General features: G+C 55.2%; 1 protein-coding gene across 5 annotated transcripts in view; it reads left to right on the top strand.

Annotated features, from left to right (window-relative positions):
- The window catches only part of DENND2B (DENN domain containing 2B), a 61,333-nt gene that overhangs the window by 41,383 nt on the left and 6,036 nt on the right, over window positions 1–13,914 (top strand). For 3 of the 5 annotated variants that reach the window (XM_088018113.1, XM_028116835.2, XM_088018116.1), the window contains 8 exons: window positions 605–701; window positions 1,300–1,344; window positions 2,333–2,517; window positions 4,004–4,113; window positions 4,330–4,399; window positions 7,185–7,262; window positions 7,853–7,993; window positions 11,963–12,111. In XM_088018113.1, coding sequence (XP_087874239.1) covers window positions 605–701; window positions 1,300–1,344; window positions 2,333–2,517; window positions 4,004–4,113; window positions 4,330–4,399; window positions 7,185–7,262; window positions 7,853–7,993; window positions 11,963–12,111 — 875 coding nt within the window. The remainder of the gene's footprint in view (window positions 1–604; window positions 702–1,299; window positions 1,345–2,332; window positions 2,518–4,003; window positions 4,114–4,329; window positions 4,400–7,184; window positions 7,263–7,852; window positions 7,994–11,962; window positions 12,112–13,914) is intronic. The other 2 variants (XM_088018115.1, XM_088018114.1) reach the window with 2 other exon arrangements.

Consider the following 13,914-nt stretch of genomic DNA (forward strand, 5'->3'; position numbering starts at 1 on the left):
CTGTGCACACATAAACATTTCCAGGCTTTGAAGGACCTAGGACTCAAACCTGAGTCTTCCTTTCTCTGACTCTCAGAATTGAGAGTTTTCAGCAATGATTTGCACACACAGGCAGTCAGACCCAAATCCCCAGCCCAAAGCGGCAGGATTTAGCCAAATGGTATTTTTAGCCTGCAAACAATGCTTGGGTATATTGGGAATTTAGCTCCTTCCTGTCGTGGCCCCAGGTTATAGCCTAGAGGGAAAGGCTCCAGTCCTTGTTCCTGTTATTACGTCTGAGGAGCTCTTTGTCTCCGTTGGTTCAGTGACTCTGGGGACGCAGAAGCTCCCATCCTGTGTAGTTTGATCACAGTTCCTTCCTCTGGGGAGCTAAGTTTAACATCCTTGTGTAGGGGCAGGAGACCACTTAGGGTACGAGGGAGATGAGAGCTACTGGCCCGTCTGCACTTGGGGTCAGTGCAGCAGGGAGACCAGTACTGGGTCCAGTATGGGGAGGGCAGAAAGCTTGCACCTTGAGGGAACGAAAGGGCTACTAATCAGCCTTCTTGGAAATAGGGGCAGCTGATGTTAAGGTTATCTCACCTTCCATGCTTTTCTCACCCAGCTTGTCCAAAGAATTAACTCCATCTATAATGCCAAGAGGGGAAAGAAGAGATTAAAAAAGCTGTCAATGTCCAGCATTGAGACAGCATCACTGAGAGGTAGGCCTTGATGTCTGAGCTGGTTCAGGTGTCTGGGGCCCTTGGGCAATAGGAACAGGGAGAGGCATGATCTAGCTTTAGTTTACCCTTCTGTGGGCCAATCCCAGGATCCTCCTGCCTTCTAGGAGGGTAGAGTCCTACCCAGAAGTGGCACATAGAAGGGGAGGGCCAAAGAGGGAAGGAAACCATGGGATGGGTTAGTTCAGGCTTTGGGCTGTGAGGCCCTGATGAGGGAGGTGGGTGTGGGAATCTGCTTCTGGCAAAAGGAAAGGCCAGACTTACTGAGAACTGTGGTCTGTTTCCCATTTCAAATCTTGGCGTCCTGGAGGCAGGCCCTGTGATCCAGGCCTGTAGGCCTCTCTGCTGGCTCGGCCTCCAGCTCAGGCCTTCGGCAGCTTCCCCCAGAGCAGGACTGGATGCATAGGGGTTTGTATAGCGATTAGCACCTGCGGTTTGAGCTCAGAGGGTCCCTGGGCCCAGGGGGGCCCAGAAGAGGTATGATCCATCCCTTGTGAGAAGAGCTGGGAGGGGGGCACAGGAAACGTTGGCTGTGGGGCAGCGGCTCAGCAAGCGTGCACTCCTACTGTTACTTTTCCAGATGAGAATAGTGAGAGCGAGAGCGACTCTGACGACAGGTTCAAAGGTGAGGCGTGGCTCCCCGAGAGCACGGAATCCCTTCCCAGCCCTGGCTGTAGAGTCACCCCCTTCCTCTGCACATATAGTTCCAACGTCCCCAGTTGGCCTGCTTTGGAGAGGCAAGAGGCAGGCAGGATAGCAGCCAACAGAGCAAAGAGCTGTAGGGGAGTCCCCTCCTACTGCGTGCAAGGCAGCCCTGGGAGGGTTGAACTCAGACGTCCCCCTTCACCTGGACTTCCCCACGGTCTTGTCCACAGGAACTGGGTGCTAGATTTGCTTGGTAAATGCTGCAAACCTGGAGGGTCAGAGGTGGGTTTAGAAGATTACAAGTACCTCTTCTGGCTGTAACAGTTGTGCCAGTCTGAAGAAACTGGTCCTCTGGAGGCCCTGAGGCCACTTAGGCCCCATATCCATAGAGAGGAGGACTGACACCTCCCTGAAAAGGTTTTTGGGAACTTCCCGTTCCAGCAGCCTTGGATAAATCTCTGTTCTTTCTCTACTGGGAAACCTGCCTAGACTTTCCTGGATGGTTAAAGTATGTGAGAGCTAGCTCCCTCCTTCCCGCCTCCACTGGTCCCCCAGGCAAGTGGGCAAATGGACTTGGGGCTGGGGACAGGGACAAAGGGTCCAAGTCCAAGGACTCTGAGAGGGACCCAGGACAGAGCCTTTGTGGAGGTGCGTGTTGGTACTAGGCAGGGGTAGGTGGGTGCCTGGGTTTTGCCTGGCTTAGGCACTCCTGTCAGTCCCCACCCGGCCTCCAGAAGCTCCGGAAGGCCCAGCGCAGCCGCTCCCTGTGGCAGGGCAGAGCCTTTGCACAGGCGTAGACGCTTTGCTCCTGCCACTTCAGCCCCAGACCTAGCTGCGAGAGGGTGTCAGGCCAGGCTTCTGCGCTTCGAGGTGGTCCACAGAGGCAGAGCCTGAGACTGGGGTGGAAGGGGGCTGATGTGGGGTCTCTGACGGTCCAGTCCGTGCCCTGACATGCACCCTGCCCCTAGCCCACACGCAGCGCCTGGTCCACATCCAGTCCATGCTGAAGCGTGCACCCAGCTATCGGACCCTGGAGCTGGAACTGCTCGAGTGGCAGGAGCGGGAGCTTTTTGAGTACTTTGTGGTGGTGTCCCTCAAGAAGAAGCCATCTCGAAACACCTACCTCCCTGAAGTCTCCTACCAGTTTCCCAAGGTGAGGCCATCTCTCCCCCATCCCACCCCATCCTCTAGCACCTTCTGTCTGCCCGGCACATCTCTGGGGCCGGAGAGATCCTGTTCCTGCCATAGCCACTCACCTCGCTGTGACAGCCCTGAGCATGGTGCCTGCCAGCTAGCAGGGAAGAGAGGGTTTCCGGGGCACGGGTTTGGGCCAGTGCTTGTTCAGAGGATGAGGGCACAAGAGAACACCTCCCAGTATGCCTAGAATAAAACCCAAATTGCTTATAGGGATGGCAAGGGGCCTGCAGAAGGGCCCCCAGGTACTTCTCATACTTTATTTATCTCTTTTCAACCACTGTATTGAGACCTAATTCACATACTATTTAATTCAGCTATTTGAAGTATACAATTCGGGACGCTTGGGTGGCTCAATCGGTTAAGCATCTGCCTTCGGCTCAGGTCATGATCCCAGGGTCCTGGGATCCGAGCCCCACGTCGGCCTCCCTGCTCAGTGGGGAGTCTGCTTCTCCCTCTGCCTGCTTGTGCTCTCTCTTTGTCTCTCTCTGACAAATAAATAAATAAAATTTTAAAAAAAGTAAAGTATACAATTCAATGACTTTTAGTATATTCAGAGTTGTATAATCATTATTATGACATTTTTTTAAAAAGAGTTTATTTTAGAGAGAGAGAGAGTGCAAGCAAGCGGGGTGGGGGGAGCAGAGGGGAAGGGGGGGGGATAGAGAATCTGAAGCAGATTCCATGCTCAGCGTGGAGCCTGACAAAGGGCTGTCTCACGACCACGAGATCATGACCTGAACTGAAACCAAGAATCGAGTGCTTAACCAACTGAGCCACCGAGGTGCCCCTGGAACGTGTTTGTCACCCCAAAAAGAAACTGTGTACCCCGTTAGGTGTCACTCTCCATCCCCCCACCTACCTTCCCTCTTACCGCACCTTCCCTGCCCATCACCAGCCAGCCAACCTGGCCTCCTTGCTTTCTGCCTCAACCTGGAATGTTCTTTCTTCAGCTCTGCACACGGTGGCTGGCTCTTTTTCATTCCTCATTCTCTGCCCAGATAGTACCTCTTCCAGGAGATCTTTCTAGATACCTAAAGTATCCCTCCCCCTGTCCAGTTCTCTCTGTCATAGTGCCCTCTTTATTTCCTTTGTGGCACCCTTGGGGATTTCGTTGTCAGTTGTCTCAGTCTCCTGACCAGAATGTGCAGGGACAGGGACCTTACCCACTTTGTCTTCCATCAGTAGCCCCAGTGCGTGACACGGTGCCAGGTGCCACACAGAAAGCACTCGTTTGGCACCTACTGAATGAATACATGATGTCTCAGCTCGCACCCAGACCTCTCTGTAAGAATCGGGAATGGGGACAGGATTGCTGAGAAGCATGCCAGTTGGCCGGATGCCATCTAAAGCTCTTAGGGGAGGAGATGCTTCTCAGCCACCCCCTCCGGCCCAGGATCCATGTCTTCTCTCGTCTGTCTCTCCCCAAATCCCTCTCCCTGCAGCTGGACCGACCCACCAAGCAGATGCGGGAGGCAGAGGAGAGGCTCAAGGCCATCCCCCAGTTTTGCTTCCCTGATGCCAAGGACTGGCTCCCTGTGTCGGAGTACAGCAGGTGAGGCCTGGCCTGGTCTGGCCAGAGGCAGGAAGGGAGCATCGGCTCCGTGACTCCCACAGCAGGAGCAACTGCACAGGACATGCCGGCGTCCTGGCCTCTGCTCTTACCGCCAGCTGGCCCTTCACCTCCTCCCTGGGAGGGCATTCCCTCTTCTGGGGCGCTATTTCCTGGGTCCTCTGACCTTCCCTGATGCCAGGTCCCTCCCCGTTCCAGTGAGACCTTCTCTTTCATGCTGACTGGGGAAGACGGCAGTAGGCGCTTCGGCTACTGCAGGCGCTTACTGGTAAGTAGAGCCGTGCAGCCCTGGTGGGACTGGGCCGCACCGTGTGTGTGTGTGCATGTGCATGCGCGTGTGTGTGCTCATGTGTGCGCCTTCCTCAACTCTGGCTTGTGTGGGATTCTACATTCTGCTTCCTTGTGTGCTCCTCGAGGCCGCCCCCGACACATGCATGCGCGTGCTTACACACACACACACGCACGCACGCACATGCACGCACACACACGCAGGCACACAGATGAGGCACTCCTAGGATGGCAGGACTCACAGTGACCCCTCTGATCAGTCCCCAGGATCTGAGATAAACTGCAATAAGAAGCGAGAGTGGATCACCTTCTACTGGGCTGTCCTGTGGTTTTAACTTTCCTACACTTTTTCTTCTCCTTCATTTCTCTCGGGCTCCTGGGCTCTGGTTGCCGATGCTGGAGTGCAGGATCCTATCACCCCAGCTATGTGTGTGTATCAGACAGGGGTGGAGGACAACCTTCCTCATGCCCATACCTGGCCCGCTGACGTGAGGAGGCATCCTGTCCATGGTCTGGTAGTGCTGGAGGCTGAGGAGGGACAGAGCAGTACCTTCTGTGGGATTCTGGAAGAGATGCCTTGAACACAGGGGAAAGGGAGGGTTTTGAAAATATAAGCCATGTTATAGAGAGAGAAGCCCTTCCCCATCTCCCTTCCCATGAGTCCTGGGAAATAATCAGGTGGAGGTAAGGTAAAGAGAGAGTCCTGTTGCACTCTCCCCTGGAGTTCACTAGGATGTTGTTGGTTTGGGGTGTCAGCAGTGTTTCATGGTTCCCATGCCTTAATGGGACAAAGACTCACTAGATGCCAGTCTAAGCACAGATGAGAAGAATCCTAGGCAGGGACCCCACGTGAAGGATTCTGAGCCATTCATTCATTCATTCTGAAACAGGTACCATACTCCCGTTGAGGGTCAGGCAACATGTTAAATGCACCTAAAAAGGAGTTAGACATGAATCCCATCCAATCTTCAAGGAATTTTAGATAGTCTAGTAGAGGAGGTCAGACTTTGAATGTAGAAGGGAAGACAAAGGGAATAAACTATTATTTAGGACCTGTTATGTTCCAGGCTAGATGCTTGAAGTGTGTCAACTTCTTTAATCCTTAGGAGAGTTCGTGAAGTAGTACTGTGTCGGTCAGTGTCTATAGATTAGGAAACTAAGACTCGGGGGGAATAACTTCCCCAGGATCACACAGCCAGTGAGAGACAGAGCCAGGATTGACTCTAAGTTCTTTGCTACTCTTGGATCGCCCCAGAGGGCAGTCTGCGGAGGAGGGATATTTGGATATTGAGTGGCCGGTGAGTAGGGCTAAGGGAATGTGGAGCAGTACGGATGCCAGGTGGGGAGCCAGGCAGAGGCCAGCATGCCCCAGGTTCACCTGGGCCTGGAGACGAGCATTCCGAAGGCTGCCTTTGCAGGAATAGTGATGGAGCAGAGCTGCTCCTTTGCAGCGGGCCTGCTGCCCCCAGGGAAGAGTATGTTTGTCCTGGCGTGCTCAGAGAGGGCCTGGGCTGGGTCCCTGCCAAGGGGGCTGGCACTAGCTCGGCATTCCTGCAGATTGGACACAATGATTCTAACCCAAATCCCACATACTTGATTTAATCACTTGGGGCTTTAGGGGAGGCGGGGGAGAGGGAAAGAGAGAGGAGTGAGTTTCAGGCCTAATATGGACAAAAACAGATTCTGCCTTCTCTTTAGATCTGTGACGTGCTCGGCCAGCAGGTTTGGAAACTGAAATGGGCCCATCTGCATTTGCTTAGCGGCCTGCATGAGGGGCCAGCACCTGCTCTGTGCTCCCTCCCTACTTGGCCTTGCCAGGCACTCAGGCCTCTGAGCCAGAGGCAGCCACAGAGCCCTGCCAGCCTCTTGCTGGAGACATAGACTCCTGTGGCCTCACCCCAACCTGCATTTGGGGGCCCCAGGCCTGGGGAGCTCTCAGGGCACATCTGCTCCAGCCACTCACCTTTTTAACCCCCCCATTCCTTTGTTCTCCTCTCCTAGCATACCTCTGTTCTCTGTCTTTGCGTCCCTTTCCCTTCTGTCCTGTCATGCTTTAGAGGTGAGATAGCAAATCAGAGGCCAAAACAGACTCCTGGCTCCATGACTTTTAGATGCATGCCCTTGGGCAATGACTTACTCTTTTTGTAACTCAGTTTACTCATCTATAGAATGTAGATGATGGTGCCAGTGTACTATCTCTCACAGGCTTTTTGTAAAGTACCAAGCCCAGGCCTCAGATATGGTAAACATTCAATAAATAGTAGTTTGCTGCCCTTATCTGTGTTCAATTTGTCTTACTAGAATGGGGTGGATCGAGGAAGGGAGGCAAGGGGAACCCAGAATGGGGATGTTTTACGGAAGGTCCCCTGTGAGGGGCAGGGGACTCCACGGCTTGCCCTGAGGAATGTACACAGGTCCCTCTCATGACCATTGTGTCCTCTGGATTCCCAGCTTTCGCCATGTAAATCCACGAATCACCATATAGCTTTAGCCAGGCTGCTTCCTCCTGCGCCAGCGGCCTCCTGGGAGGAACTCGGCAGGAGTCTGGCACCTTGGGCTGGGAGACCCAGTGGAGGCTGAAGCCTGCCCCCAAAGAGTGTCAGCCTTTCCTCTGGGGGCCTGGTTGAGCAGCGGTTTAGAAGAAGTTTGCAGTCGTCCCCTAGAAGATCAGTCCTCAGTCCTCACTTCCCCAGGAAAAGGAGCCAGATGTAGTAACGTGCTTTCTCTGTATCTGTCTGTCTCTCCTCCGCCTCATCCCGACCCAGCCGAGTGGGAAAGGGCCTCGGTTGCCAGAGGTATACTGTGTCATCAGCCGCCTGGGCTGCTTCGGCTTGTTTTCCAAGGTAAGAGGGCTCTGGCTTACTTCCCTCCCCTTCCCCAGCTGACAGCTCCCACAGGAGTATCTATAGTCAGCTCAGATGAGAAAACCACCTGTGTGCGTGAGCGAGCAAGCGAGCGGGCACGAGCAAGAGAATGCAAGAGCAAGTACAGGGAGCTCCTGGACTCTTTCCTGTTCCCAAGCCTGGCTCCCCATCTGGCCAGCTGGCATCTCCCCAGCTCCTGCACCAACATGGTCTGCCAGTGTCACAGTCCACCCTGGGCCATGGGCAGAGCCGGAGTCCTTGGGGACAGAGACCCCCCCCCCCCGGCCACCTGGGGAAGCCAAGTGCCCAGGGACCCGACTTGCAAGTGGTGTTTCCTTGGCCCAGCTCCTGGGTGTGAGGCAAGGACGAGTTAGTGAGCAGAGCAGTCATCGAGTGCCAAGGGAAGCAGGAAGGCTAGAGTGTAAAGCTGCTGGCGAGACAGTCCTCCTGTCCCCTAGCTTTTGGCCCCAGCTGGTCAGATGCCAGGCTGCCCTCTTCTCTGCCCAGGAGGTAGGGAAGGGCAGCGTCCTGACACCCTTCCTCTTCGGGCTACCGGTGGTTGGGCACAGGTCCTAGATGAGGTGGAGCGCCGGCGTGGGATCTCTGCCGCCTTGGTCTATCCCTTCATGAGAAGTCTCATGGAGTCGCCCTTCCCTGCCCCAGGGAAGACCATCAAAGTGAAGACATTTCTTCCAGGTGCTGGCAATGAGGTAGGGATTTCTGCTGCCTCTTCTCTCAGACTATGGATGGGGGCTAGCTAAGGCTGCAGTCCCCGGGAGGGGCAGAGCACAGCCCCTTCCTCGGTCACCGTGTGTGTACAGCTAATCAGTAAGGACTGGAAAAGTGAATGACAGAACTGTCACTGGGGCCCAACTCCCTGCATCTCCTAGGGGGCCTTCCCTGACCTGCTTGGACTCAACTACATTCCATCTGCCCTCCTTTTATTCATTCATCAGCCCTTTACCGACAGTGCTCTCTCACAGTCAGGGATGGTGCCAGACCTTGGGGCAGCCATGAAGTTGAAGTAGGCCACAGCTCTGTCCCTGTGGAGTTCATAATCTAGTGGGAGAGACCAATATTAAATACATATGTCTGCTTTTAAGTAGATAATTCCTGAACATTTTAAGTGCCAAGCGCAAGCATGGGAGTAAGAGTGTGTGACAGGGGACCTGCTCTAGGTTAGGGGGCCTGGGAAGGCTTCCTCTGAGGAGGTGACTTAGGTGAGTAGAGTCAGCTAAATGAAGTGGGGGAGGGAGACTGAAAGAGAAGGGTGTGGATGGGAGAAGGTTATTCCAGGTAGAGAGGGAACAGCATCTGCAAAGGCACATGTTGGCAAAGTGACAAGGAACTGAAAAAAGGCCAAGATGGTTGAAAGGGTGGTGAGCAGGGCAGGATAGGCAGCGAGGGCCACATCACAGTGTGCCTGCTAGGCCAAGTTAAGGATTTTGGAGTTTATGTAAAGCAGGGTTGTAAGATCTGAGATTTAATTTTAAAAGCTCACTCTGGCTGCTGTGGAGATCATGGATCGGAGTGAAAGCAGGGAGACCTGCTAGGCTCCCATACAGTAGGACAGGAGATGATATGATAGTAGCTTGGATTAAGGAGCAGTAGAAAAGGTAAGAAGTGGGTGGACTTGAGATACATTTTAGACTTAGGATCAGAAGCGCTTTGTGTCGAGTGGAAATAAGCAGTAAGTGTTAGGGAGATTTTAAGCCTAACTCCCAGCCTTCTTTCTGGCTTGAGCTTCAGGGTAGTTGCCGGCGTACTGGCTGTGGAGGGAGTGGGCTCCGAGGAGGAAGCAGGGAAGTGGATTTTTGTATGTATTATGTTTCAGATATCTGGGTGGCACCCAAGAGAAGATGTTTCGTAGCAGAAAGTGTACATAGGGAAGAGAAGAGAGCCCGGACTTGGTCCTCCTCGGACCTGGGGGACTCCAACGTTTGGGGATCCTGCAAAAGAGGAGGAGCAACCCCCAGGAGTGAGAAGACAGGAGGGATAGCAGGCTGTGGCTTGGAAGCCAAGGAAGGGGGCATCTTCAGAAGGAAGGGGTGCTCAGGTGAGGTCAGGAGGAGGAATGGCCAGCTGCCTTGACAAGAGTGGATCTCAGCGGAGCAGGAACTGAGGCGCCCAGATACCTGAGTGGAGTGAGCTGAGAAGTGAACAGGGGTGAGAAGGTGGAAGTAGCCTGTATAGACTTCTCTTCGAGAGGCTTGGTTGTGAAGAGGACTTGGGAAGCGGGGGCAGTGGTTGAAAGGGCGGAGTTTGCGGAAGGTGGTCGTCTGGAGGCTGGTGGGAATGACCCGGCGGAGGCAGAGGTGAAAGGGGACAGTCGGGAGAGGGGCGGGTCAGACTGTGGCCCTGGAGGCAGCAGGGCTGTGGGGTCCAGGGAGGGACTGGCTTCGGTCAGGGGAGATGGGCCCTTCCTTGTGTGATGGCGGGGAAGGGCCGTGGCTTGTAGATTCTGGCTTCTCATCTGATGGCTTCAGTTTTCTCAAAATGGAAAAGAAGGTCATCCTCCGTGAGAGGTGGGTGCTAGGCTTTAGGAGAGGGAAGAAGAAATGAATTCGTTGTTGCAGAGAGCAGGAGAGGGTCTGACTAAAGAAACACAGGGTGTGCTGGGAGTGGTGTGAATGCCAGTTCAGGGCTCTCTCTCAGCCTCTTCTCTCCCACCCTCCTCTGGAGGGACTTTAGGCTCCTGGAGAGGTCTGGCGCAGGATGGCTGGCCCTGCCCCGAGAGCCCAGCAGCACGCCTGGGAGCCCTTCGGGACGGCCCTGTTCTCACCAGCCTCACTTCTCATCACTCTGACTTGAATTGCTTACTGTCGCTGAACCCTGCTTCCTTTTGCCTTGAAGACTCTTCCCTTCTCTCCTTGGACAGCCCAAATGAAGTATCTTGGGCTCTGAGCCACTGCCCTGACCCCTCCCTGCCTCCACCGGGGCTGCTGCCCTTCCTCTCCACCCTCGTGCCGCCCCCTCCCCCCCGCCGTGCAGACGTGAATCATGGCTTCCTCGGTCTGGACACCAGTCTCACAGCTGGGGTTGCTTCGCCTCAGTCGGCCCCACTGGACTGTGACCCTTGAGGGCAGGGATGCATGAGAAGAGGCCCAGGTCCCACCAGCTGCTTCTGTGAATTCTCACACGCTGCGGGGAGCCTGGACCCCAGGGGTCGTAGGAGCGTGGCGCTGTGCTGCAGAGCTGAGCCTGTCGGACTGCGTGAGGCTCTTGGGGGTGGCGGGGTGTGGGGGAGCATCACTGTGACTTCTGGGGACAAGGACGGGGGGGCTCATACAGAGGCCTCTGGTGTCCTTGTGGTGTGGGTTTCCTTCAGGCCACATTCCCTGAGCATTTTGTGTGGGCATGGCATTGTGCTGATCCCTGGGCCTTCTAGGAGTTCACCATCGGTGGGAAAGATAGTGTCCGCTGATCGTTAGGGCACCTTGTGCCCCATCTGCTGCTTCTCTGGGAGCCAGAGGGGTGTATTGAGCTAGGAGTTTAAACTTTCCTTGCTTCGACCCTGAGGAATAAATGAGATGATGTGGGGTAGAAGCCCCTGGAAAAGAGCTCTGACACCACGGGCTGTGCAAGGGACGTCAGTTTTCACCCTGCTTAGCAGGAGGCCTGCACACCCTTGCTGCCCACATGCGCTGAGAGACCAAGGAGAAGACTAGGCAGGCCCCTGTGGTAGCTGCTTCGGCCTGGCCTGAGCTAGTCAGCAGCTCCTCCTGCTCTCACTGCTAGGGTCAATTGCTACCCTTCACCCTCAGGGCTGCCCCCAGGGAAGTGGCTTTTTGTGGCATAGCACTAACCTTGGGAGTGGCCTTGCAACCCCCCTGGAGGGAGGATGGCTAGGTCTGGCCCTGATAAAGTCCTGCTTCCTGGCATGGTGGGGGAATAGCCAGCCCTTCCCTTGTGCCTTCCTTGTGCCTGGCACAGAGATTGGACAGGCTGATAGAGATAGAGGCCAGAATGGTAGGACAAACATGACCTCGGGAAGGAAAGTCTAGCAGGAGGGGAGAGGACATGGCAACAAGGACACTGGCATTGCCTTCCGAGAGATGGCAGCCCAGGGATGTGGAGGTGCTGCTCTTCCTATGGCCTGGGGAGCAGCGATTGGTTGTGGGATGTGGTCGGCGTGGGCGCCGAGACCTCTGCTTGGGGAGATGGACCAGGGGGCGGGGAGCACCCCACAGATGGAGCTGTGTGGTCTCCTTATTCTCCTTATCTGTAAGAGTATTCACCTCTCCTCCTCTTCCCGTGAGCCTGAGGGATGGCTCATCCACTGCTTCCCTCTGGAGCCTCCCCCACATTCCAGTTAGCCCTCTTGCTCACAGGTAGGTGTCTGAGTACTGTGGGAACAGAGCTGTGGTCTGAGGGGAGAGGGAGACTGGGTCTTATTGCATAGTGGGGTAGATTAGAAACCTGGAAAAGGGAGGGTGGGGAGGGAAACCCACGGCCCGTCACTTCTCTCGGAAGGCAATGCTAGTGTCCTTGTTGCCATGTCCTCTCCCTTCCTGCTAGAGTTTCCTTCCCGAGGTCATGTTTGTCCTACCATTCTGGCCTCTATCTCTATCAGCCTGTCTAATCTCTGTGCCAGGCCCAAGGAAGGCACAAGGGAAGGGCTGGCTATTCCCGGGAGTGACACCCACCTCGCCTGCCTTGACCCACTTTCCCCCTCGCAGGTGTTGGAGCTGCGGCGGCCCATGGATTCCCGGCTGGAGCATGTGGACTTCGAGTGCCTTTTCACCTGCCTCAGCGTGCGCCAGCTCATCCGAATCTTTGCCTCGCTGCTGCTGGAGCGCCGAGTCATTTTTGTGGCAGATAAGCTCAGGTAAGGCCCAGCAGGGCAAGGTGAAGAAGAGGGGGAAGGCACGTCCACTAGTTAGTCTGACATGTATTTATGAGCCCTACTTTGTGCCAGCTACTGTGGTATTGGTGTGGCAGGACTGAGAACCCAAGGGAGGATGTGGCCTGAGGGAGGAAGTGGGGCATTTCCTCTTGTGCCCCAGCCAAGAGTGTGGAGATGCAAACACGTGGATTCGGAGACAGGCGGGATAAGGAGATTTCTGGCCGATGGCTGCACCTCCCCTGGGAGGGGGGCCGGGCCATCTCTGCGGGATGCAGAGTTTGAGGAGAGTGATGAGCTCTTAGGCAGAGCCACGTGAGGAAGGGGCAGGAGCGCTGACTAGGCGTCGGAGGAGCGCTGAGCCCCCCAGGGAGGAGCCGGTTAGGGCATCACCTGGAGAGGTCACCTGGGGATTTGTGGAGGACAAGGTGAGGCACTGAGGGTGCCGGGGAGCAGAGTGGTTGCAGGAAGGTTGGCCAGTCAAACCAGGAGAGGGAGAAGATGTCCGGGGACAGGAGGTGCCCGTGAGGCAGGGGAGCTGGTTTAGGAGGAAAAAGAAAAGAGCGGAATGGATCATAGGTCTTGGTCCGAAACGTTGGCATTTATGATTTTAGAGGTAGAGGACTTCCAGATGCCAAGATCTGGTTGTGGCTATGGGGGGGGCTGGTAGCAGGGCCACAGAACATGGGGCGTTGTGGAAGGAGTTGAGCTCTCCTAGGCAGTCAAGATTGACGAGAAAGTGTCTCAGTCTATTCGGGCTGCTATAGCAAAATACCAGACTAGGTGGCCTGGAAACAACAGAAATGTATTTCTCACAGTTCCAAAGGCTGGGCATCCAAGCTCAGGGTGCCAGCATGGATACGTTCTGGTGGGGGCCCGCTTCGTGGTTCACAGCCAGAGCCTTCTCACTGTGGTAGAAGGGGCGAAGGAGCTCTGTGGATCTGTTTCATAAGCACATGAATCCCATTTCCGAGGGCCCCACCTCATGTTTGGGACTCAGGGTTTCAACATAGGAATTTTGGAGGGCACGGATACTTAAACCATAGCATGGAGTCTATGTGGGGAGTGGACAGGCAAGTAGAGGATGAGATCTTGGCAACATGTTATGTATTTTTTTGTCAGAGGATCCATCACGGGAAGAAGTGGTTTCTTTAGAATGGTGGAATTAATTCAGTCATTGGGACATTTATTAGCCCACCTGCTCTGTGCCATACCGTACGCCATGTGCTGATAGGAGGGGCAGAAAAGGACGGTCCTCAGTAGGCCCAGGCTCTCTAGGGTCTTCCTTTCTGTGTGAGGGGCTACTGAGGGGAGCAGGAGAAAGGGACTCCTGCGTGCCCTCACGGGGCACTGGGCAGGATGCCAGGCCACCCTTGGCCCAGGAGAAGGAAGAGGAGGAAATGCCAGGCTGCTGACTTTTTCAGAGAAGGCCCGCTTTAGAAATGAAAATGGCCCCTCACTTCCCGCCCCAGCCTCAGTGTCTCTGTATCCCACAGTTGTGTGTGTCTTGCGGTCCCTCAGGAAGGGGCTCAGGACAGCAGCCCGGTGGAGCCCCTGTCTGCTGCCTCCCTGCCACCCATGTTCACTGTCCCTCAACAAGGGAGGCTCTAGTCTGGCCAGACTGTGGTGTCCCTACCGAAGCCTAGACCCTGAGGAGGTTTCTTTTTCCTGAGGGTTCCATTCCCTCACTCAGGGCTTCCTCTTTGCCGCCCCCACCCGTAGCCCAGCTCCAGGAGGGCTCTGAGCACATTGCTGCACCATTCTGGAAGGAAAGTACCCCAGGGCTCT

The sequence above is a fragment of the Eumetopias jubatus genome, unplaced genomic scaffold (genome assembly GCF_037043125.1).
Source record: "Eumetopias jubatus isolate StellerSeaLion01/CBP00866 unplaced genomic scaffold, mEumJub1_p1.0 scaffold_13, whole genome shotgun sequence".
Lineage (NCBI taxonomy): Eukaryota > Metazoa > Chordata > Mammalia > Carnivora > Otariidae > Eumetopias > Eumetopias jubatus.